Source organism: Bubalus kerabau, chromosome 4 (assembly GCF_029407905.1).
Source record: "Bubalus kerabau isolate K-KA32 ecotype Philippines breed swamp buffalo chromosome 4, PCC_UOA_SB_1v2, whole genome shotgun sequence".
NCBI lineage: Eukaryota > Metazoa > Chordata > Mammalia > Artiodactyla > Bovidae > Bubalus > Bubalus kerabau.
Window position 1 is genome coordinate 109590066 of NC_073627.1, and position 23483 is coordinate 109613548.

General features: G+C 39.1%; 1 protein-coding gene across 1 annotated transcript in view; it reads right to left on the reverse strand.

The window, feature by feature from the left end:
* The window catches only part of DOCK8 (dedicator of cytokinesis 8), a 236012-nt gene that overhangs the window by 173022 nt on the left and 39507 nt on the right, over nt 1–23483 (reverse strand). Inside the window, exon 2 of the mRNA XM_055578247.1 lies at nt 6333–6435. Within this exon, the coding sequence (XP_055434222.1) occupies nt 6333–6435 (103 nt within the window). The remainder of the gene's footprint in view (nt 1–6332; nt 6436–23483) is intronic.

Genomic DNA, 23483 nt, shown 5'->3' on the forward strand with positions numbered 1-23483 from the left:
TTATTGTGTCAATTTCCTAACTGCCCTCCCCACCTATGTGGAATCTATCTCCACAAAGCAGCAAGAATGATCTTTATAAAAAAGAACCTTATAAGCAATCTTTATAATAAAAATGCAAATTGTGCTAAGCCAGCACTTCCAACAATAAATTCCCATTTCAATCCAAGTAAGGGCCAAAATTCTTCTAGAGGCCTATGACTCAGCCTTGATTCTTCTACCATCTCATCTCCTACTGCCCACTCTGCTCAGCCCATTGTCTGCATCCTGACTCTTCCTGCAGCATGCCAGGTGCTCTTGCTTTGGGACTCTGAATGTGCTGTTTCTTCTAAATCGAATACTCTTCCTTCAAATACTTGTCAAGTTCATTCATAATTCTTCCCAAGTGTCTCCTTTCTAGACCTGCAGGCCCTCGCAGACCACTCAATCCAAAATAGTCCCCTCTTCTGTGTCACTCTCTATTCCCTATCCATGTTTCATTCTTTAAGACTTACTATCCCTCGATATAGTCTACATTCACTTATTTGTCTATGTCTATCATTCTAGAATGCAAGCTCATGAAGACAGACGGTTTGTTACATTCACTATTGTAACCCCAGCTCCTAGAGCAATTCCTGGCACAGAGTGAGACCTAATATATATTTCTTGAATGAATGAATACCTAAAGCAATCCTCTTGGCTCTTCTACTATCCTGAAGTAAACAGAGCATAAGGCAGTAAAGTTCTCCGGCTTCAATATCTCAAAGCACTTCATGGCTTAGATTAAGGAACACTTCTCTGCTTCCACCAGTGGCAATCTTCCCCTGATGCCACTGCACAGAAGATACTGACATGCCACAATGGACATCAATCTAATCTTACCAAGACTGGTTTGATTCCTGTGCTTTACAATGACAGTAATGAAACTCATGCTCTGCATGCAGGGTGGCATTCATTTGACCTTCCATTGTGAATATGCATGAAAATTATAATGACATCTTCATTTTCCATCATGTCCCCTCCAGTTAAATCACTGAAACCTAAGGACAGCCCAACTTCTAGAAAGATGAAAAACAAAGGGAAAATAAAAGAAGATCACCATGTTCATCAGGTGACCCATCATTTAGATCATCCTTGGTAATAGAACAAAAAGGTTGCTTGATTACATAGAAACTTAAACATGTAACAAAAATGAGTGCTTTGTAAGTATGAGACCTCCTTTTTTTCCTTCATAACTGTTATATACAAGCATGTCGTGTAACCATGGTGTTTTCGTTTATATCCAGGATGTGGCTTTCTACATCCTTCTCTTTAGCAAGAACTGTTCTGGCCCAGCTGATTCATTCCATTTTACTTCACAATTTTTCTATTCTCATTTTTAAAAATAAGATTTTCCCTCTATAAAAATGTAGGTTAAGTTCTTAACCATGCACATAGTGTCTCAAATTCTTTCTAAGTTAGGGCAAAGATGACCTACTTTGAATAATCAGAAAAAATGGTTTTAATATTTTACAGATTTTTCTTAATGAAGACACTAATATGTAGTTTTTTGCTTTTATAGGTGATTGGCATCAGGGCATATGCAACCTATTTACATGCCCATGGCACAGGACTATTAAGAGTGTCACAAAAGACCCAGGGTCAGTCTGCATCATTGCATTTTGTCTATAAAACCAAATCTAAATGGTAGATCCTCTTCATATTAAAAAATGCAAAATTTTTATATGTTTTATATACTTTGAAAATGTATGTATACACAATCATCACAGCTAACATTTACAATTAGAGTTAAAAAAACAAAAACCCAATAACCACACACACACACAAATACCCACAAAATCAAACACATCCTTCCTCTCATTTGATTTATCAGATTTATGACAGAATCCACTATAGGCATATAAAAATATATCTACAGGATTAGCAAGTAGCCTTCACTTACTTTCTGAAATGCAGAGCAGCCAGGACAACAAAAGGAACTCTGCCTTTCTTATGTTCCTCCTCCTATCAACATCTGGACTACTGCTATGTATATAGGTTCTTTAAATGATCCTCAATCTGGACCACATGTAAAAGTCCCAGGGAACTTTAAAATACTGATATTTGGGATTCTGCTGTAATTGTTCTATGAGAGGACACAGGTGTGTTTCTAAAGGTCTCAGGTGATTCTAATTAGAGCCAGGGTTGAGAACCTTCCTCTAAATCTTCTCAGCCTCCCCCTTCAAGCCTTTACTTCTTATTTTTTTTATCTTAGATCTTTCTCTCCTCAGAATACCTACCATACTCAAAGCCAGTTTGGATTCTCTATTTTATCTGCCCTTCCAAATATATCATAAGGTCCTTAGAAGGCAAAAGCATCTCCTATTCATCTTCTGGAAATCTCCCACAGTGTCTCCACAGTGCCAAATACATAGACAGCAGCATTAGACTCTATTTACACAGAATCTATTTCATCCTTATGTATTAACACTAATAGGGGTAGCATTACTATGCCCATAGTGCAAGTGAAGAAACTGAAGCCCTAGTCAAGGTTAAGTAACTTGCCCCCTAAGTAAGTGATAGTTATACTCCACCCCGGATCCACCTGACTGCAAGTTCCTGCCTCTTGCAAAACAACAAGAAGCTTATAATCGATTGGGTTTTAGATAACACCAATTTCTAAAAAGCACATAAAAAGCTATGCAACATCACTAATTATTAGAGAAATGCAATCAAAACCAAAATGAGCTATCACCTCACACAGGTCAGAATGGCCATTATCAAAAAACGTACAAACAGTAAATGGCTGGAGAAGGTGCAGAGAAAAGAGAACCTTCCTACACTGTTGGTAGGAATGTAAATTTGTACAACCACTATGGAGAACAGTATGGAGGTTCCTTAAGAAAAAAAAAAAAACTATCATATGATTCAATGAACCCATTCCTGGGCATGTATCTGGGGAAACCATCCTTCAAAAAGATACAGGCACTCCAATGTTCACTGCAGCACGTTTACAGTAACCAAGACATGGAAGCAACCTAAATGTCCATCAACAGAGGAAGGGATAAAAATGTGGTACATACACATAATGGAATATTGCTTAGCCATAAAGAAATGAAATAATGCCACTTGAAGCAACATGGATGGATCTAGAGATGATCATACCAAATGAAGTAAGTCAGACAAAGACAAACATATGATATCACTTATATATGGAATCTTAAAAAATGATAGAAATGAACTTATTTACAAAGCAGACACAGACTCACAGACTTCGAAAACAAACTTAGGGTTACTAAAGGGGCAAGGGGGTGGAGGAGAGATAAATTAGGAGTTTAGGATTAACATGTGTATATATAGTAATACACACTACTATATATAAAACAGAAAGTCAGCAAGGACCTACTGTATACCGGGAACTCTACTAAATACTCTATAATAGCCTATATGGGGAAAGAATCTGAAAAAGAATGGATACATGTATAACGGAATCACTTTGTTGTACACTTGAAACTAGCACAGCATTGTAAATCAACTCTACTCCACTATAAAATAAACATTAAATTTTAAAAATATAATAAATAACTTGGTGCCAATTCAATACTCTTAAAAATTAAACAATTATTTATATCAGCGTGTGGGGTTGTTGAAATGGTGGTTCCATAAACAAAGGTAAGGGAAATAAAAGTCAAAATGCATTTAGTCAAATTTTTCAATCATCTAAAATCTTACAATGAACAGTCTATGGCTTCTCATTTAAGAAGAGCTGCTTCAGGTTGAGAATCTTTAGGTGATAAACTATTCCTCTGCCTTTCCAGAAATAAATCTCCCTGAAATGTCTCATTATCTTTCTATGAAATGGAAATAATTTCTTAAGGAAAAGGGCAATTATCATGTAAGTGGGTGATTTTTGCTGGAGGAACCTTCATTCATAAAGATGACTCAAGGGAAAGAACAGCCACTTCGTTCTGATATTACAACAGGACCAGCAGGTAAACATTAGGGTGATCGGATTTTTCTGAGTAGGCCATGCATTTAAAAAACAAAAGATTAATCACAGGCAGATTTTGGCCCTCTCCTACCATCTGCTCATCACGCAGTTAACCAGAAGAAACAGGGTCTGCACACTGTGCTAAAGCTGAAGTAGAGACCTGGGGGAAAATATTCAGAAGACTAAAATGGAATTAAGCAGGAAAAACACGTTTTAAAGGCTATTCACTTGCAAATAGAACCAGGTAGAAATTATACATGACTCATGTATAGTTAAACATTTTTGCTATTTCTCTGAGATCTTCTATTAGAAAATGAGTAGTTAAGCCACATGTTAATTCTATCACCTAGCTAATGAAATAATTCATCCAAATTCACGTTTGTCAAAACCTAGTGATCAGGAGGCATAACTACCAAAAGAACGCCTGCAAATAGGAAACAACTTTTTAAAGTTTGTGACTTTAAAAAAATTAAAAAAAAAAAAATTTCTCCCGAAGAAATTTCAGGCTGCAGGTGGTGGGTAGCTAAGGGGTTAACGTCTGTGAGCTAAACTTCCTTAAAGCCTCTTAATAGTGAGATCCACACTATTTCTCAAGGCAGCTACTGCAGAAAGCTGTAATCTAAATTTACAGAGAAGCAAAGAACCAAACCCCACATCCCCCACCTTGTTTAAGATTTAAAACTGTATCCAGTCACTTTTTAACTGCATTTGTATACTCTATAAGACAATTTAGGTCAGAAATTAAAAAAAAATTTGTTTAAATGAAATATATATCAGCACCAATGAAACCAAAAAGCATACCAAATTTATCTTAAAGTGTATCTAATACATCATGGATGTTATGCACTTGATATGCTTTTATTATAATCTGTGACTTTGAAACAGAAAAAGTACAACTAAAAAGGGCAGTTGAACATGCTACCGAAGTCATAAATAGGTTTTTTTTAAAGCACTGTCATTGCAAATTATCTTTTGCAGTAAAAGGTGCTGTACATTTTTTAGTACTACTATTTCATCAGTGACATAACCCACAAATTATCCTACTGAAAGAATCACAAATCCCTCCAGCAAACATACCTTTGAAAGATACACAGTTACACGGCGTGGAAATTGCCACAGGAGACAAAATGGTGGCTACAGGAAACTGAGCGGCAGGTTACCAAATTTCTAAGAGCAGAAGTGGTTTTGAAGTAATAAGTGAGAAAGAAAAAATAACCTAACCTCCTCAAGATAACCACTAGAACAATCCAGAAAGTGGGGCCCTGCTGTGTGTGAGGAAGTGAGTACAGTGGAGGCTGCAGCTCTCTCACAAAGGAAGTGAATGCTCACTTCTGGTTTTACCAACCAACTCATTTAAGTTAGATTTAACCCACTGGTCACGTCTGGCATTTACTCCTCAAATAATATAACATATATACACACACTCAACAACTGGTGTTAGTATAAAAACGTGGGCAATCTTCAACTTAAAAGGGGGGGGAGTGTTCTAAAAATTAAGGTCCATACTGTCTGATTGCAATGATACAAAATTCCAGAGAAAGCAAAATCATGATGACATAAGTGGATTGGTGATTGCCCAGTGCTGCTGGCTGGGGATTGCGAGGGAAGACCCACAGAAAGGGGCACAGCAGGGTTATTTAGGGTAAAACATTCTATATCTTGACTATACAAATTAACTATAAACTGGCCAAATTCCTCAAACTGTACACCTTCAAATGAGTGAATTTATTGTAAGTAAATTACAATAAAATTATTCCAAAAAATTACTTTAAAAGCTTAAGGTTCATAACTTGACTTTTCAGATTGTGGAATAATTTTTGTTCCCGCAATGAAAGCATGTTACAAATGGTGATTAAGTTTCCAGGCTAATCCTTCCTTTCCCCAAAATGTGAATCATAATTTGGGTGAAACCAAGTAGCCTGGGAAGTCCACTGAGACCAGAAACTACAGAACTAGGTTTGCTTTGCACTTTAAGCCCTAGTTGATGGAAGGAGGGGCTTCCCTGTGGTTCAGCAGTAAAGAACCCACCTGCAATGCAGGAGCCACAGGAGGCTCAAGTTGGATCCCTGGGTTGGGAAGATCCCTTAGCAGAGGGCATGGTGACCCACTCCTGTATGCTTGCCTGGAGAATCCCATTGACAGAGGAGCCTGGCAGGTTACAGTCCACAGAGTCACAAAGAGTCAGACATGACTGAAACGACTGGCATGCACGCAGACCAAGGGAGAGAGGGAAACTGATGTCAAAAAGTAGACTCAGGGCTAGGAACTGGTGGTTGGTGATGTAAGGCAGAGGTGGGAAAATCTTAGAAGACTTAGGAAGCATAAGCATAAGCTGGGCACTTCTGCCCTTGATCAGTCTCTAAGCAAACCTGTAACTCATACTTACTAGTTGAAGAGAGGGGAAGCCAGAGGTACTTATGCTTTGTCGATGGTACTGGCCAAGGTTTGGTGGGAGGGTAAACTGTTTCCTTATTTCCGCAGAAGAATACCTTGGGTTAAAACAGAAAAATCTAAATGAAGTGGTTATTTTAAAGCATCACTGCAATTATAGATACAATCTCTGATATCACGTTAGAAGACTGATTCCTTAGCTGGGTGACTGGCAGAACTTACTAAAATATCCTCAGTGGCCTCTGGGTGGACACTAGAGCTTTAGGGTGATCATATACTCCCTTGAGAAGTTCACAGAAGCCAGGAGGCCTGCAGACAGGGCACTTGCCCAATCCTGGAAGGATGATGGCTTCTCAGGTGTGCTAGTGGTACAGAACCCGCCTGCCAATGTGGGAGATGTAAGAGACCCCGGTTGGATCCCTGGGTCGGGAAGATCCCCTGGAGGAGGACATGGCAACCCACTCCAGTATTCTTGCCTGGAGAACCCCATGGACAGAGGAGCCTGGCGGGCTACAGCCCAAAGAGTCGCCAAGAGTGGGACACGGCTGAAGCGACTCAACATGCAGGCACGCACTGAAGGATGACACCACAAGGAGGAAAAAAAGTTTGGAGCCCAAACAAAAGACCCAGGGCACTTGGCTCCTTCTTCGCAGCCCATTCAGAGGCACAGTCTCCGTGCGAGGACATCTGGCCTCTGACGACAGTCCTTTAAGCCCAGAGTCGCCATTTTGAACCAGTCATTCTCCTTTCAGCGGTGGAGCACTTCCTGTCGCTGCTTGCTATCACGGAAAATGCCAGAGAACTGCTCTATGGACACCTCTACCTCCCAACAGGCACCTTAGGTGCTACCTGGAATTGAAAGGGCTGTATTTGTTCCAAACTGCTCCAAGTGAGTGATACTTCAAGTCAGTGGAAGTGACCCTGCTGAGCCCTCAGACAACATCCCTGCAGCCAGAAGGAGCACAGGAGAGTCCTGCTCCACCATCCACACCTGCTGGCGTGTGGCGCTGACCAACAATATCCCGGACAATGAGCAGGTTGGCTTTCTTTTATTATTATTATTATCAGATTAAATAAATTATTTTCTTCTTTTTAAGAATATGTATTCGTCTGTGTCAGGTCTTGGTTGCAGCATGAGGCATCTTCGTTGTGTATGTGGTATTTCTCTTTGCAGCTTAGTTGCCCCCCTGGGCATTTTGGGATCTTAGTTCGTGGATCAGAGATCAAACCTGTGTTCCCTTCATTGCAAGGCAGATTCTTTATCACTGGGGAAGTTCTGAGCAACTTGACTTTTGTGTGGAAAAAGCCAAAGAGTTCATTCATTAGTCATTTGTAACTTGGAACACATTTTCTCATTGTCAGCCTTTGGTGGCTGGATTCTAAGTTCATAAAAGTGTATTTAAACCACAATGGGGGCACTACAGAAAAAAACTAGAAACTAACATTATTGAGGACCAAATGAAACCCTATATTTGAAATATGCTGTACATCCAACATAGAGATATATATATACTTTAAAAATTATAACTTAAAATATTTAAATATTATAAAAAACCTTATTGTATTTTCTCCATTATAAAGTATGCTAGGACATAATTATTAATTTTTCTCCATGATGAGGTTTCTGACATGATCTGCTTAGGTCCTAATCTCAGCAATGTGGTGCATCTAGAGAGGCAGGAAACTTGTCCTGATCCCACCTGTGGCATCCATTTTCCCAACCCAAGAGTGCCTCAATTTCCTTTCAGGGTTGACACCCTCAGTTGTAGAGGTACAACTACAAATCAAAGGGATGGACATGTAACCCAATACAAGACAATTCTCTCTCCTTCTCAAAATCCTGAATGATGAATGGAAAGACAAAATGTGGTATATCATACATGCAATATTATTAGCAACAAAAAAAGTACTGATATATACCACAATATGGATGAACCTTGAAAACATTACATTCAGTCAAAGAAGCTAAACCACAAGACCACATATAGTATAACTTCTTATATGAAATGTCCAGAATAAGCAAATCTATAGAGACAGAAAGTAGATGAGTGCCTAGGGCTGGGAGGATTGAAGACAAATGGGGAATGACTGCTATTGGGAACGGGGTTTCTTTTAGGGGTGATGAAAATGTTCTAAAATTAATTGTGGTGATGGATGCTCAACTCTGTGAATATACTGAAGACAAGTGACTCATACATGTTAAATATGTGAATTGTGTGGCATCTGAATCATTTCTAAATAAAGATGAGGGATAATAAATACAAGTGTATGTGTGTGTGTGTGAGAGACAGAGAGAGTGTGAGTGTTCTACAGAGACAAGAGTGAAGCCAAGGATTTAGCATGATAACCAAGAATGGAGGAAAACTTTCAGATTTTGATCTACAGTGCTCAACAGGCTGATTTTCATTGCAAATTCAACAGTCACCAATTTCTAAAAAAATCAAGAGGCTAGACTACTACCCCAAACAAAAGGCCCATCTTTCGTAAACAACACTGCATCTTGTTTTTCCGCACAGGGACCCAAACCAGTAGAGCAATCACTTATTTGCTTATTTCAGAAGGTGGCCATAGTCACAAAGGGTGGAGAGAACTAAGCAAAGGTCCTTTTCTGTGACTGAGCGGACTTTTCACACGTAAGACTGACAAACTGACCCTGTGACTTCTGCTTCCAGGTCCTCCCCTACGAGGCTTCTCTATTTTTTTTGAATTTACCAAGGCTAGATTTATGGCCCAGGATGTGATCTATCCTGGAGAAGCGCTTGTGCGCTTGAGAAGAAGGTGAAATTCCTTGTTTTGGGATGAAATGTCCTATAGATATCAATTAGGTCTAACTGGTCTATTGTATCGTTTAAAGTTTGTGTTTCCTTGTTAATTTTCTGTTTAGTTGATCTATCCATAGGTGTGAGTGGGGTATTAAAGTCTCCCACTATTATTGTGTTATTGTTAATTTCTCCTTTCATACTTGTTAGCATTTGTCTTACATATTGTGGTGCTCCCATGTTGGGTGCATATATATTTATAATTGTTATATCTTCTTCTTGGATTGATCCTTTGATCATTATGTAGTGACCGTCTTTGTCTCTTTTCACAGCCTTTGTTTTAAAGTCTATTTTATCTGATATGAGTATTGCTACTCCTGCTTTCTTTTGGTCCCTATTTGCATGGAAAATCTTTTTCGAGCCCTTCACTTTCAGTCTGTATGTGTCCCCTGTTTTGAGGTGGGTCTCTTGTAGACAACATATGTAGGGGTCTTGTTTTTGTATCCATTCAGCCAGTCTTTGTCTTTTGGTTGGGACATTCAACCCATTTACGTTTAAGGTAATTACTGATAAGTATGATCCCGTTGCCATTTACTTTATTGTTTTGCGTTCGAATTTATACACCGATTTTGTGTTTCCTGTCTAGAGAATATCCTTTAGTATTTGTTGGAGAGCTGGTTTGGTGGTACAGAATTCTCTCAGCTTTTGCTTGTCTGAAAAGCTTTTGATTTCTCCTTCATATTTGAATGAGATCCTTGCTGGGTACAATAATCTGGGTTGTAGGTTATTTTCTTTCATCATTTTAAGTATGTCTTGCCATTCCCTCCTGGCTTGAAGAGTTTCTATTGAAAGATCAGCTGTTATCCTTATGGGAATTCCCTTGTGTGTTATTTGCTGTTTTTCCCTTGCTGCTTTTAATATTTGTTCTTTGTGTTTGATCTTTGTTAATTTGATTACTATGTGTCTTGGGGTGTTTCGCCTTGGGTTTATCCTGTTTGGGACTCTCTGGGTTTCTTGGACTTGGGTGATTATTTCCTTCCCCATTTTAGGGAAGTTTTCAACTATTATCTCCTCAAGTATTTTCTCATGGTCTTTCTTTTTGTCTTCTTCTTCTGGGACCCCTATGATTCGAATGTTGTAGCATTTAATATTGTCCTGGAGGTCTCTGAGATTGTCCTCAAAAACAAAAAACCTCAAATAGCCAAAGCGATCTTGAGAAAGAAGAATGGAACTGGAGGAATCAACCTACCTGACTTCAGGCTCTACTACAAAGCCACAGTTATCAAGACAGTATGGTACTGGCACAAAGACCGAAATATAGATCAATGGAACAAAATAGAAAGCCCAGAGATAAATCCACGCACATATGGACACCTTATCTTCGACAAAGGAGGCAAGAATATACAATGGATTAAAGACAATCTCTTTAACAAGTGGTGCTGGGAACTCTGGTCAACCACTTGTAAAAGAATGAAACTAGAACACTTTCTAACACCATACACAAAAATAAACTCAAAATGGATTAAAGATCTAAACGTAAGACCAGAAACTATAAAACTCCTAGAGGAGAACATAGGCAAAACACTCTCTGACATACATCACAGCAGGATCCTCTATGACCCACCTCCCAGAATATTGGAAATAAAAGCAAAAATAAACAAATGGGACCTAATTAACCTTAAAAGCTTCTGCACATCAAAGGAAACTATTAGCAAGGTGAAAAGACAGCCTTCAGAATGGGAGAAGATAATAGCAAATGAAGCAACTGACAAACAACTAATCTCGAGAATATACAAGCAACTCCTACAGCTCAACTCCAGAAAAATAAATGACCCAATCAAAAAATGGGCCAAAGAACTAAATAGACATTTCTCCAAAGAAGACATACAGATGGCTAACAAACACATGAAAAGATGCTCAACATCACTCATTATCAGAGAAATGCAAATCAAAACCACTATGAGGTACCATTTCACACCAGTCAGAATGGCTGCGATCCAAAAGTCTACAAGTAATAAATGCTGGAGAGGGTGTGGAGAAAAGGGAACCCTCTTACACTGTTGGTGGGAATGCAAACTAGTACAGCCACTATGGAGAACAGTGTGGAGATTCCTTAAAAAACTGGAAATAGACATGCCTTATGATCCAGCAATCCCACTGCTGGGCATACACACTGAGAAAACCAGAAGGGAAAGAGACACGAGTACCCCAATGTTCATCGCAGCACTGTTTATAATAGCCAGGACATGGAAGCAGCCTAGATGTCCATCAGCAGATGAATGGATAAGAAAGCTGTGGTACATATACACAATGGAGTATTATTCAGCCATTAAAAAGAATACATTTGAATCAGTTCTAATGAGGTGGATGAAACTGGAGCCTATTATACAGAGTGAAGTAAGCCAGAAAGAAAAACACCAATACAGTATACTAACGCATATATATGGAATTTAGAAAGATGGTAACAATAACCCTGTGTACGAGACAGCAAAAGAGACACTGATGTATAGAACAGTCTTATGGACTCTGTGGGAGAGGGAGAGGGTGGGAAGATTTGGGAGAATGGCATTGAAACATGTAAAATATCATGTATGAAATGAGATGCCAGTCCAGGTTCGATGCACGATACTGGATGCTTGGGGCTGGTGCACTGGGACGACCCAGAGGGATGGAATGGGGAGGGAGGAGGGAGGAGGGTTCAGGATGGGGAACACATGTATACCTGTGGCGGATTCATTTTGATATTTGGCAAATCTAATACAGTTATGTAAAGTTTAAAAATAAAATAAAATTAAAAAAAAAAATTCTAGAGACCTATACATAGGGAATGCAATAATGTAATAAAATAAAGATTATGTACATAGAAAAAAAAAAATATTGTCCTGGAGGTCTCTGAGATTGTCCTCATTTCTTTTAATTCGTTTTTCTTTTATCCTCTCTGATTCATTTATTTCTACCATTCTATCTTCTAATTCGCTAATCCTATCTTCTGCCTCTGTTATTCTACTATTTGTTGCCTCCAGAGTGTTTTTAATTCGTTTATTGCATTATTCATTATACTTTGACTCTTTTTTATTTCTTCTAGGTCCTTGTTAAACCTTGCTTGCATCTTCTCAATCCTTGTCTCCAGGCTATTTATCTGTGATTCCATTTTGATTTCAAGATTTTGGATCAATTTCACTATCATTATTCAGAATTCTTTATCAGGTAGATTCCCTATCTCTTCCTCTTTTGTTTGGTTTGGTGGGCATTTATCCTGTTCCTTTATCTGCTGGGTATTCCTCTGTCTCTTCATCTTGTTTAAATTGCTGATTTTGGGGTGTCCTTTCTGTATTCTGGCAGTTTGTGGAGTTCTCTTTATTGTGGCGTTTCCTCGCTGTGTGTGGGTTTGTACAGGTGGTTTGTCAAGGTTTCCTGGTTAGGGAAGCTTGTGTCGGTGTTCTGCTGGGTGGAGCTGGATTTCTTCTCTCTGGAGTGCAATGAAGTATCCAGTAATGAGTTATGAGATGTCTATGGCTTTGGGATGACTTTGGGCAGCCTGTATCTTGGAGCTCAGGGCTGTGTTCCTTTGTTGCTGGAGAATTTGCTTGGTATGTCTTGCCCTGGAACTTGTTGGCCCTTGTGTGGTGCTTGGTTTCAGTGTAGGTATGGAGGCGTTTGATGAGCTCCTGTCAATTAATGTTCCTTGGAGTCAGGAGTTCCCTGGAGTCAGGGTTTGGACTTAAGCCTCCTGCTTCCACTTATTGGTCTTATTTTTACAGTAGTTTCAAAACTTCTCCTTCTATACAGCACCATTGATAAAACATCTACATTAAAGATGAACAGTTTCTCTACCTTGAGGGTCACCCAGAGAGGTTCACAGCGTTACATGGAGAAGAGAAGAGGGAGGAGGGATTTAGAGGACGAGGCTTCTCAAATAATGAGTTTTAGTTTTCTGGCCATTCTAAAGTCCTTCCTGTCATAGACCAGAGATGTCCACCTGAATATCTGAAAACCTTCATGAAAGAAAGTGGCATCGTGAGAGAATTACACAATGGTGGGAGGGATGGGTTCTTGCTTTCATTTTGAAGGAAAACTGGTTGTCCAAAGGCCCAATAATTTTTTCATTTCGCCATCACAATGTGCTTGCTCCCAACCCGACATAAACAGCTGGTGTTCCTGCTGCAATCCTCCACTTCAGAGCTATGCAACTGATCTTGTTCCCCGACACATCAAGCCTGCCCCAATCCTATTTCCTGTCTCTACAAAAGGCAATTAAACCTGTCCCTTCAAAACTGTCAAATAAGGAGATGAACTGTTTGTCCTGAAAATTATAACAGTGAACTTTCCCACACAGAAAGGAACTGCTTCGTGTTCACTTACAGAATTTCCAAATAAAATAGTTCTGGAGAGGCCCTATGCACATTTAAACTAGCAAAAATAAGCTGGGATAATAATATGTTGGCCCAGCTTTGGGAAAACCCCTGTGGGTTCTATATTGGTTCAGGGTCTCTGGAAGATAATACTGTAACAGGTGACAAGAGCTCCAAAACTTGTTCCTCTTTCACCTAACCAATCTCACCTGGGGAACAGACTCCCTGGAATTCATACAAAAATACAATTTGAACAAAAATGAGCATAAGAACTCTGTATATGATAGCAAATAATTGAAAATAACCAACATTGTGGAGAACATTACGGTGAACACTGACTACGTAACAGGATAAAATACAAGTAATGTTATTTGACCATTTAAATATTTGTATAGAAATGCGCATAAAGAAATAAGTTACAAGTAAAAAGTAACATGAGGAACTGAATACAAATATTCAACAACATGTGTATAAATAAATACCCCAGAATGTTCAGAAATCTTTTTGGTAGTTATATAAAAGGAGTTTAATAACTACCCCAATTCAGCTTTTTCTCCTATAAAGTTGCTTAAGGTCATCATTTAAAAAAAGAGAGAATATACATATAAAGTGTCATGCAGGCTTAGATGTACTACTGGGTTTTTTTTAAAAGTTATGTAAACATTAGCTATTCCGTTTACTAATATGGAACAAAAAATAAGAGAATCCAACCAAGGAAAGAGCTCATACAGGTATGGTGTCCATCCATGTATTATGTGGGGGTTTTATTTCCTCTGCATTTGAGACTCAGATCAAATTCAATACATCTAAGATAATTTTTAGGATGCTAGATTTATATCATATTTCCTTGATGAGCTAAGATACCTTTCTTCTAATAACTTGAACTGCTTTATAAATATTATCTTCTTTATGTTCACACATATCAATCATCCTGCTCTTGGGTCAGAATGGTAAATCAAGTGGGTAGCAAAGCTGCATGTTTTTATTCAGATTGACACATTGTTGTGTTATATACAGTTGGGACTGAGTATGAGCTGAATTAATGATTGAGCAGAGCTTGTTAAATGTGACCTACATGGTTCGATCCCTGGATTGGGAAGATCCCCTGGAGGAGGGCCTGGCAACCCCACTCCAGTATTCTTGCCTCGAGAATCCCCGTGAACAGAAGAGCCTGGCTGGCCACAGTCCACATGTTAGCAGAGAGTTGGACACGACTGAGCAACTAAGCACAGTTCACAGCATGGACCATTTGCACCAAATCATCAGCTGCTTAATAAAAACACAGATTCTTAGACCCCCACCCCAGTCTTGAATCAGCATGTCTCCTGGTGTGGCCTGGAAAAATAAATTTTTAATCAGGAACTTCAGGTGATTTTTATGTCCCAGAAAGCCTAAGATTCACTGCTGTGCAAGCCTATGAGAGAGTGGTTGGTTGATTCATTAATTCATAAAACACTGAGGGCATACACAGTGCCAGACTCTCTGTCAAGTGCTAGGGAGTGAAGTCCAAGAAGATACCCTTGCTGCTCCTGGATACAATATGATAAGCATATTGTGCAGGAATGTGCACAGTGCTTTGTGAGCAAAGAGGAGAGTTAATAATTCAGCCTTGGAATACTTAGGAATGCTTCCTGTTCCAGGAAAAGGAAACTTTGGGACCATATTTTGAAGAAAAAAAAGAAGTCAGTAGGAACAGGACTGATGGGGGAAAAAAACAATGCATTTCAAGCATTTTTAACATTTTTTAACATTTCATGACATTAGGTTTCTATACTCCTACTTCAAGTATTTTAACCATTGGGTTACCCTGTTTTTCTTAACAAGAGGCATAGCTAGAAGAGCAAAGAAAGAGAGTCTGAACTCAGTGACTTGGTCCTGAGCTTTGCCATTTGCCAGCTGTTCTGTATTCAAGTACATCAGTTAACCAAGCTGGGTCTTCGTTTCATTACTTGGAAAATGAAGGGGCTGGGCTATATGATCTCCTGGGCACCTTTCCAGCTCTAACTGGCAAAGACACCTAAGACTTTCCAAGCGGAACAATGAGCACTGTCATCTACATCAGCAGCTGCGCTAGGAAACTGAACAGCTCCAGAAGGCTTCTCTCTGGCTTTCATACCAAAAGGAAAATTCTTTCACTCTATCCCTGTATGGCCAGCAGCCAAAAAGGTTGGAAGGATTTTTATTAAGTGATGAAAAAAAGAAAAAACAACCTCGTCTATAACTATTTAAAGAGGTTTAGGATTTTCCTGAATCTGACATGTTTTAAACAACAGTGAAAGGACTGGGATAAAGAAAAGCAAACATATAATTTACTCCAAGTTTACATATAAACTGAAGAGTTTACTCTTCAGTTCAGCTCAGTTCAGTTCAGTCACTCAGTCTTGTCCAACTCTTTGGGACCCCATGGACAGCAGCACGCCAGGCCCCCCATTCATCACCAACTCCCGGAGTTTACTCAAACTCATGTCCATTGAGTCGGTGATGCCATCCAACCATCTCATCCTCTGTTGTCCCCTTTTCCTCCCGCCTTCAATCTTTCCCAGCATCAGGGTCTTTTCCAGTGAGTCAGTTCTTCACATCAGGTGGCCTAAGTATTGAGTTTCAGCCTCAGAATCAGTCCTTCCAATGAATATTCAAGACTGATTTCCCTTAGGATGGACTGGTTGGATCTCTTCTGTCCAAAGGACTCTGAAGAGTCTTATCCAACACCACAGTTCAAAAGCATCACTTCTGCAGTCTCAGCTTTCTTTATAGTCCAACTCTCACATCTATGCCTGACTATTGGAAAAACAACAGCTTTGACTAGATGGCCCTTTCTCGTCAAAGTAATGTCTCTGCTTTTTAATATGCTGTCTAGGTTGGTCATAACTTTTCTTCCAAGGAGCAAGAGTCTTTTAATTTCATGGCTGCAGTCACCATCTGCAGTGATTTTGGAGTCCCAAAAAGATAAAGTCTGTCACTGTTTCCCCATCATTTTGCTATGAAGTGATGGGACCAGACACCATGCTTAGTTTTCTGAACGTTGAGCTTTAAGCTAACTTTTTCACTCTCCTCTTTAACTTTCATCACGAGGCTCTTCAGTTCTTCACTTTCTGCCATAAGGGTGGTATCATTTGCATATCTGAGGTTATTGATATTTCTCCTGGCAGTCTTGATTCCAGCTTGTGCTTCATTCAGTCCAGCATTCCGCATGATGTACCCTGCATATAAGTTAAATTAAGTAGGGTGACAATATACAGCCTTGACATATTACTTTCCCTATGTGGAACCAGTCTGTTGTTCCATATCCAGTTCTAACTGTTGCTTCCTGACCTGCATACAGATTCCTCAGGAAGCAGGACAGATAGTCTGGTATTCCCATCTCTTTCAGAATTTTCCACAGTTTATTATGATCCACAAAGGCTTTGGCATAGTCAATAAAGCAGAAGTATATGTTTTTCTGGAACTCTCTTGCTTTTTCAATGATCCAGCAGACGTTCGGAACTTGATCTCTGGTTCCTCTGCCTTTTCTAAAACCAGCTTGAACATCTGGAAGTTCATGGTTCACGTATTGCTGAAGCCTGTCTTGGAGAATTTTGAGCATTACTTTACTAGCGTGTGAGATGAGTGCAATTGTGCGGTAGTTTGAGCATTCTTTGGCATTGCCTTTCTTTGGGATTGGAATGAAAACTGACCTTTTCCAGTCCTGTAGCCACTGCTGAGTTTTCCAAATTTGCTGGCATATTGAGTGCAGCACTTTCACAGCATCATCTTTCAGGATTTGAAGTAGCTCAACTGGAATTCCATCACCTCCACTAGCTTTGTTCGTAGTGATGCTTTCTAAGGCCCACTTGATTTCACATTCCAGGATGTCTGGTTCTAGGTCAGTGATCACACCATTGTGATTATCTCGGTTGTGAAGATCTTTTTTGTACAATTCTTCTGTGTATTCTTGCCATGTCTTCTTAATATCTTCTGCTTCTGTTAGGTCCATACCATTTCTGTCCTTTATCGAGCCCATCTTTGCATGAAATGTTCCTTTGGTATCTCTGATTTTCTTGAAGAGATCTCTAGTCTTTCCCATTCTATTGTTTTCCTCTATTTCTTTGCATTGATCACTGAGGAAGGCTTTCTTCTCTCTCCTTGCTAGTCTTTGGAACTCTGCATTCATATGGAATTATCTTTCCTTTTCTCCTTTGCCTTTAGCTTCTCTTCTTTTCATAGCTGTTTGTTAAGGCCTCCTCAGACAACCATTTTGCCTTTTTGCATTTCTTTTTCTTGGGGATGGTATTGATCCCTGCCTTCTGTAATGTCATGATCTTCTGTCCATAGTTCTTCAGGCACTCTGTCAGAGCTAATCTCTTGAATCTATTTGTTACTTCCACTGTATAGTCATAAGGGACTTGATTTAGGTCCCTTAGATTCCCACTAGGAATCAAGGCCTAGTGGTTTTCCCTACTTTCTTCAATTTAAGTCTGAATTTGGCAATAAAGAGTTCATGATCTGAGCCATAGTCAGTTTCCATTCTTGTTTTTGCTGACTGTATAGAGCAGCAATGATCTTTGGTTGCAAAGAATATAATCAATCTGATTTCAGTGTTGACCATCTGGTGATGTCCATGTATAGAGTCTTCTCTTGTGTTGTTGGAAGAGGGTGTTTGCTATGACCGGTGCATTCTCTTGGCAAAACTCTGTTAGCCTTTGCCCTGCTTCATTCCGTATTCCAAGGCCAAATTTGCCTGTTACTCCAGGTGTTTCTTGACTTCCTACTTTTGCATTCCAGTCCCCTATAATGAAAAGGACATCTTTTTTGGGTGTTAGTTTTAAAAGGTCTTGTAGGTCTTCATAGAACCGTTCAACTTCAGCTTCTTCAGCATTACTGGTTGGGGCATAGACTTGGATTACTGTGATATTGAATGGTTTGCCTTGGAAACAAACAGAGATCATTCTGTTGTTTTTGAGATTGCATCCAAGTACTGCATTTCGGATTCTTTTGTTGACCATGATGGCTACTCCATTTCTTGCAAGGGATTCTTGCCCACAGTAGTACATATAATGGTCATCTGAGTTAAATTCACCCATTCCAAACCATTTTAGTTTGCTGATTCCTAGAATGTCGACGGAGAAGGCAATGGCACCCCACTCCAGTACTTTTGCCTAGAAAATCCCATGGACAGAGGAGCCTGGTAGGCTGCAGTCCATGGTGTCACTAGAGTCGGACACGACTAAGCGACTTCACTTTCACTTTTCACTTTCATGCATTGGAGAAGGAAATGGCAACCCACTCCAGTGTTCTTGCCTGGAGAATCCCAGGGACGGGGAAGCCTGGTGGGCTGCCGTCTATGGGGTTACACAGAGTTGAACACGACTGAAGTGACTTAGCAGCAGCAGCAGAATGTCGACGTTCACTCTTGCCATCTCTTGTTTGACCACTTCCAATTTGCCTTGATTCATGGACCTGACATTCCAGGTTCCTATGCAACATTGCTCTTTACAGCATCGGACCTTGCTTGTATCACCAGTCACATCCACAACTAGGTATTGTTTTGCTTTGGCTCAATCCCTTCATTATTTCTGGAGTTATTTCTCCACTGATCTCCTGCAGCATATTGGGCACCTATCGACCTGGGGAGTTCCTCTTTCAGTATCCTATCATTTTGCCTTTTCATACTTTTCATGGGGTTCTCAAGGCAAGAATACTGAAGTGGTTTGCCATTCCCTTCCTCAGTGGACCACATTCTGTCAGACCTCTCCATCATGAAACTGGGTCTTGTTCTGATGGGCAGGGCTGTGCTCAGTAAATCTTTAATTTAATTTTCTGTTGAAGGGCGGGGCTGTGTTCCCTCCATGTTATTTGATCTGAGGCCAAACTCTGGTGGAGGTGATGAAGATAACCGTGACCTCCTTCAAAAGGTCCCATGCAGGCACTGCCTCACTCAGTGCCCCCGACCCTGCAGCAGGCCAACGCCAACCCACGCCTCTGCAAGAGACTCCTGGCCACTCACAGGAAGTCTGGGTCAGTCTCTTGTATGGTCACCGCTTCTTTCTCCTGGGTCTAGTGCACACAGGGTTCTGTTTGTGCCCTCGCAGTGTCTATTTCCCCAGTCCTGTGTAAGTTCTGGCGGCTCTATGGTGGGTTAATGGCGACCTCCTCCAAGAGGGCCATTGCAGGTCTACTGCACCCAGAGCCTCTGCCCCCACAGCAGTCCAGTGCTGACTCGTACCTCCTCAGGAGACACCCAAACACAGTACTTTCTCAGTCTCTGGGTCCTGGTGGGCACAAGGTATGTTTGAGCCCTCTAAGCATCTCTGCTGAGTATTGAGTTTGATTCTAAATGCTATTTTTCCCCTCCTACCATCTTGGTGGGGCTTCTCCTTTGCCCTTGGATGTGGGATATCTCCATAGTTATTCTTAGTAACTAACAACTGACTATAAAACACTCAACAACTACAAAGTGTAAAGTACACAGCTGGTAATAAATAATAATTAGAGACATTAGTGGGTGGCATATATATGGATGTAGTCACAAGCACAGAGTATAATTAAACCTTGCCGAATAGCCATTTTTCAGGACTGGAAATGATTTACACCAAATAAATGGTGAAAGAATGTCCCTCCCCAAACTTCCTGAATTATAAGGTTAGGGCACTGTCATACAAAAACAATAATAAAGCTTTTAAAATTTGTTGTATGTATATAGGAAAAACTAGCTCTGAATGATGTAAATAACACATAGCTGGATCATAGTTCAGGGCATGGATAAAGTCTGATAGCACTAAGCTAGCACAGAGTGAGAAATTCCTGGAACTGACCCTACAAAAATGATCTAAGGCTTTTTCTGAGATGTATCCTCAGATACTTTCAGTGAAGTATACCTTTAAATTTGAAAGGTTACAAAATTAATTTCTGTAACAAATTTTATATGTATATAATATATAATGTTATAACATATATAATATATAGATATATTCTATATTACATATCTATTAATAATATTATATATATTATTTATATCTATGTATATATCTATCTCCATCCTTGCATATACATAAATGTGTACATTTTGAATAATGAATTCCTCAGAAGTCCATCAGTCTGAGGCTTTAAAATAAATATTTCAAGCTTTAGAGTTTCTCATATTTTCCCTCTCTTCTCATAGACATGCCATAAATGTACAACTTCTGCAAAGATGATTCAACAGGTGGAAACAGGACTACAAAGAGAAGTCTGCCCCTATTAACAAGTTGTGGAACTTATGTTTCTTCCTCACAGGGGAATCCCAGATCCCTTTCACTTGGAAAATTCCTCTGAATACAGAAGAATATTTATTAGATGAGTAGTGTTTGGGGATTCCTGCAGCAAGCCTAAAGAAGAAGGATCACTCGCTGTCCTCAGCGATTCTCCAAAGGATCCCCTTCCCAGAGTCCCCAGATATCACCTTGTAAGTTAGTTTCTCTCCTGCATTAACACTACCTACTACTGAGGGAGCATAGTCACTGAAAAAAACACCTGTAAATACTGAGTGTTTTTTTTTTTTGTAACTGTTGGCTAAAAGGGGGGTGTTCCCCAGAAAAATGTGCTGAGATATAAAGAAACAGATCTAACACAGGTAAATTTAAGTTCTCAAAGAGGAAAGACATAACAGGAGCAGAAGTAATATTTAAAGAAATATTGTTGCGAAAAATAACCAAGACATGGATTTGTAAAGCTCTACAAACTTCCATCACAGCAATACAGAGAAAATTAAACCATCATAGTAAAAGCTGAAGATCAAAGAGAAGTTGCAAATACTCTGAAAAACATCTGGGAAAAAGACATGTTACCTTTGAAATGTAATAATAAGACTAATAACTGACTTATCAACTGAAAAAGTAAAGTCCAAAACCAATCTTTAAGGTGTTGAAGGAAAACAACTACCAAAATAGAATTTTCTACCCAGTGAAAATATCCTTCATAAATAAAGGATAAGACTTCATTAGATAAAAACAGAGAATTTATTACCAACAGAGTCATACTCAAAGAAATAGTGAGGAGAGTTCTTCAGACAGAAGGAAAGTGGCCCCAGCTGGAGGCACAGAAGTGCTGAAAGCAATGAAATGCATCAAAAGGCTAAATAAGTGAGTAAATCTGAATGATAGTGACTATAAAACAAAATGATAATAATATGGAATTTTAAATATACATAGAATTAAAATATACAGCAATTACACAAAATGGGGTTCATATGTTCTAAGGTTCTTACACTGTGTGCAAAATGATTAAAATACTAATATTAGAATTTTAATAAATCATGTATGTAGTGTTGTAATCCTATGGAAACAAGAGACTGGGTTAAAAAATAGAAAGAAAAAAAAAAGAAAACCAAAGTAGGAGTGTACATTTAAACTCAAATAAAGACTTGAACATAGGACCTGAAACCATAAAGCTCCTGAAGAAAACATCGTAATAAGCTCTGAGACATAAGGCTTGGTGATGGCTTTTTGACTCTGACTCCAAGTGCAAAAGCAACAAAAGCAAAAATAAACAAGTGGAGCTACATCAAACCAAAAAGCTTCTGCACAATAAAGGAAATAATCAACAAAATGAAAAGGCAACTTGATGGGAGAAATGGGAGAAAATATTTGCAAATAATATATATGATAAAGGGTTAATATCCAAAAATATATAAATAACTCAAACAACTCAACAACAACAAAAACAAATAATCTGATTTTTAAATGGGCAGAAGATCTGAATAGATGTTTTTCCAAAAAAGAAAGGTACATGAAAAGGTGCTCAACTTCCTTAATCATCAGGTTAAGGATGCATATCAACCACAATGAAACAGCACCTCACATCCATTAGAATGGCTATAATCAAAAAGACAAAAATAAGAAGCATTGGTGAGGATGCGGAGAAAAGGGAACCCTTGTGTGCACTGGTAGTGGGAAATTCATGCAGCTATTGTGGAAAACAGTATGGAGTTTCCTCAAAAAGTTAAAACTAGAGGTGCTATATGATCCAGCAATTCCACCTCTGGGTATTCATCCAAAGAAAATGAAAACACTAATCCCAAAGGATAAGTAAACGCCATTTTCACCACAGCGTTATTTACAACAGCCAAGATACGGACACAACTAAGATTCTATCAATGGATAAATGATTAACAAAATTACACACATACACATACACACTGGAATATTATTCAGCCACAAAAAAGAATGAAATCTTGCCATTTGTGACAACATGGATAGACTTCAAAGGCCTTATGCTAGATGAAATAACTCAGAAAGAATACAAATACCACAGGATCTCTCTTATATGTAGAATCTAAAACAAGCAAAAACTCCATGACAACCAAGTTCATAGATAATACAAAACAGATTAGTGGTTGACAGTGGGTGTGGGGATGGAAGAAATGGGCGAAGCAGGTCAAAGGTTAAAAGAACAGGACATCATACCCAGTTTCAAAGTATAGCAATATAAAAGGGACATCTACTTTAGAATTTTACCTAGGATTCATCTTGCTTATTTCTGAAAACCAGGAAAGAAACTGAAAACTGTAATGATTTATAACATAGTGAGAATTTTATGTATAATGATCTCACTCCTCAAAATGACCTAGGGAAATAAGTAGAATAGCTTAATTATTTTAAGATCCACCAATGTTATAGTGTGTATTAATAGTTTCTTCCCCTTTATTATTGAGAAATATTTCCTTTGCATAACTATACCACAATTTGTTTATCCACTTATTGATGGACATTTGAGTTATTTCCAGATTTTGGCTATTACAAAGCTGTGGAAGTCTTTATATGGACATATGCTTACATTTCTCTTGGGTAAATGCTTAGATGAACTGTTTACAAAGTAGTAGGAAAAAGTTATGCAAAAACAGCCAAGAAAAAGCTTGTGCGACTATAGTAGCTGTTATTGTTGTTTAATTGCTAAGTTGTAGCTGACTCTTTTATGACGTCCATGGGATTTCCCAGGTAAGAATACTGGAGTGGGTTGCCATTTCCTTCTCCAGGGGATCTTCCCGACCTAGGCATCGAATCAATGTCTCCTGCATTGCAG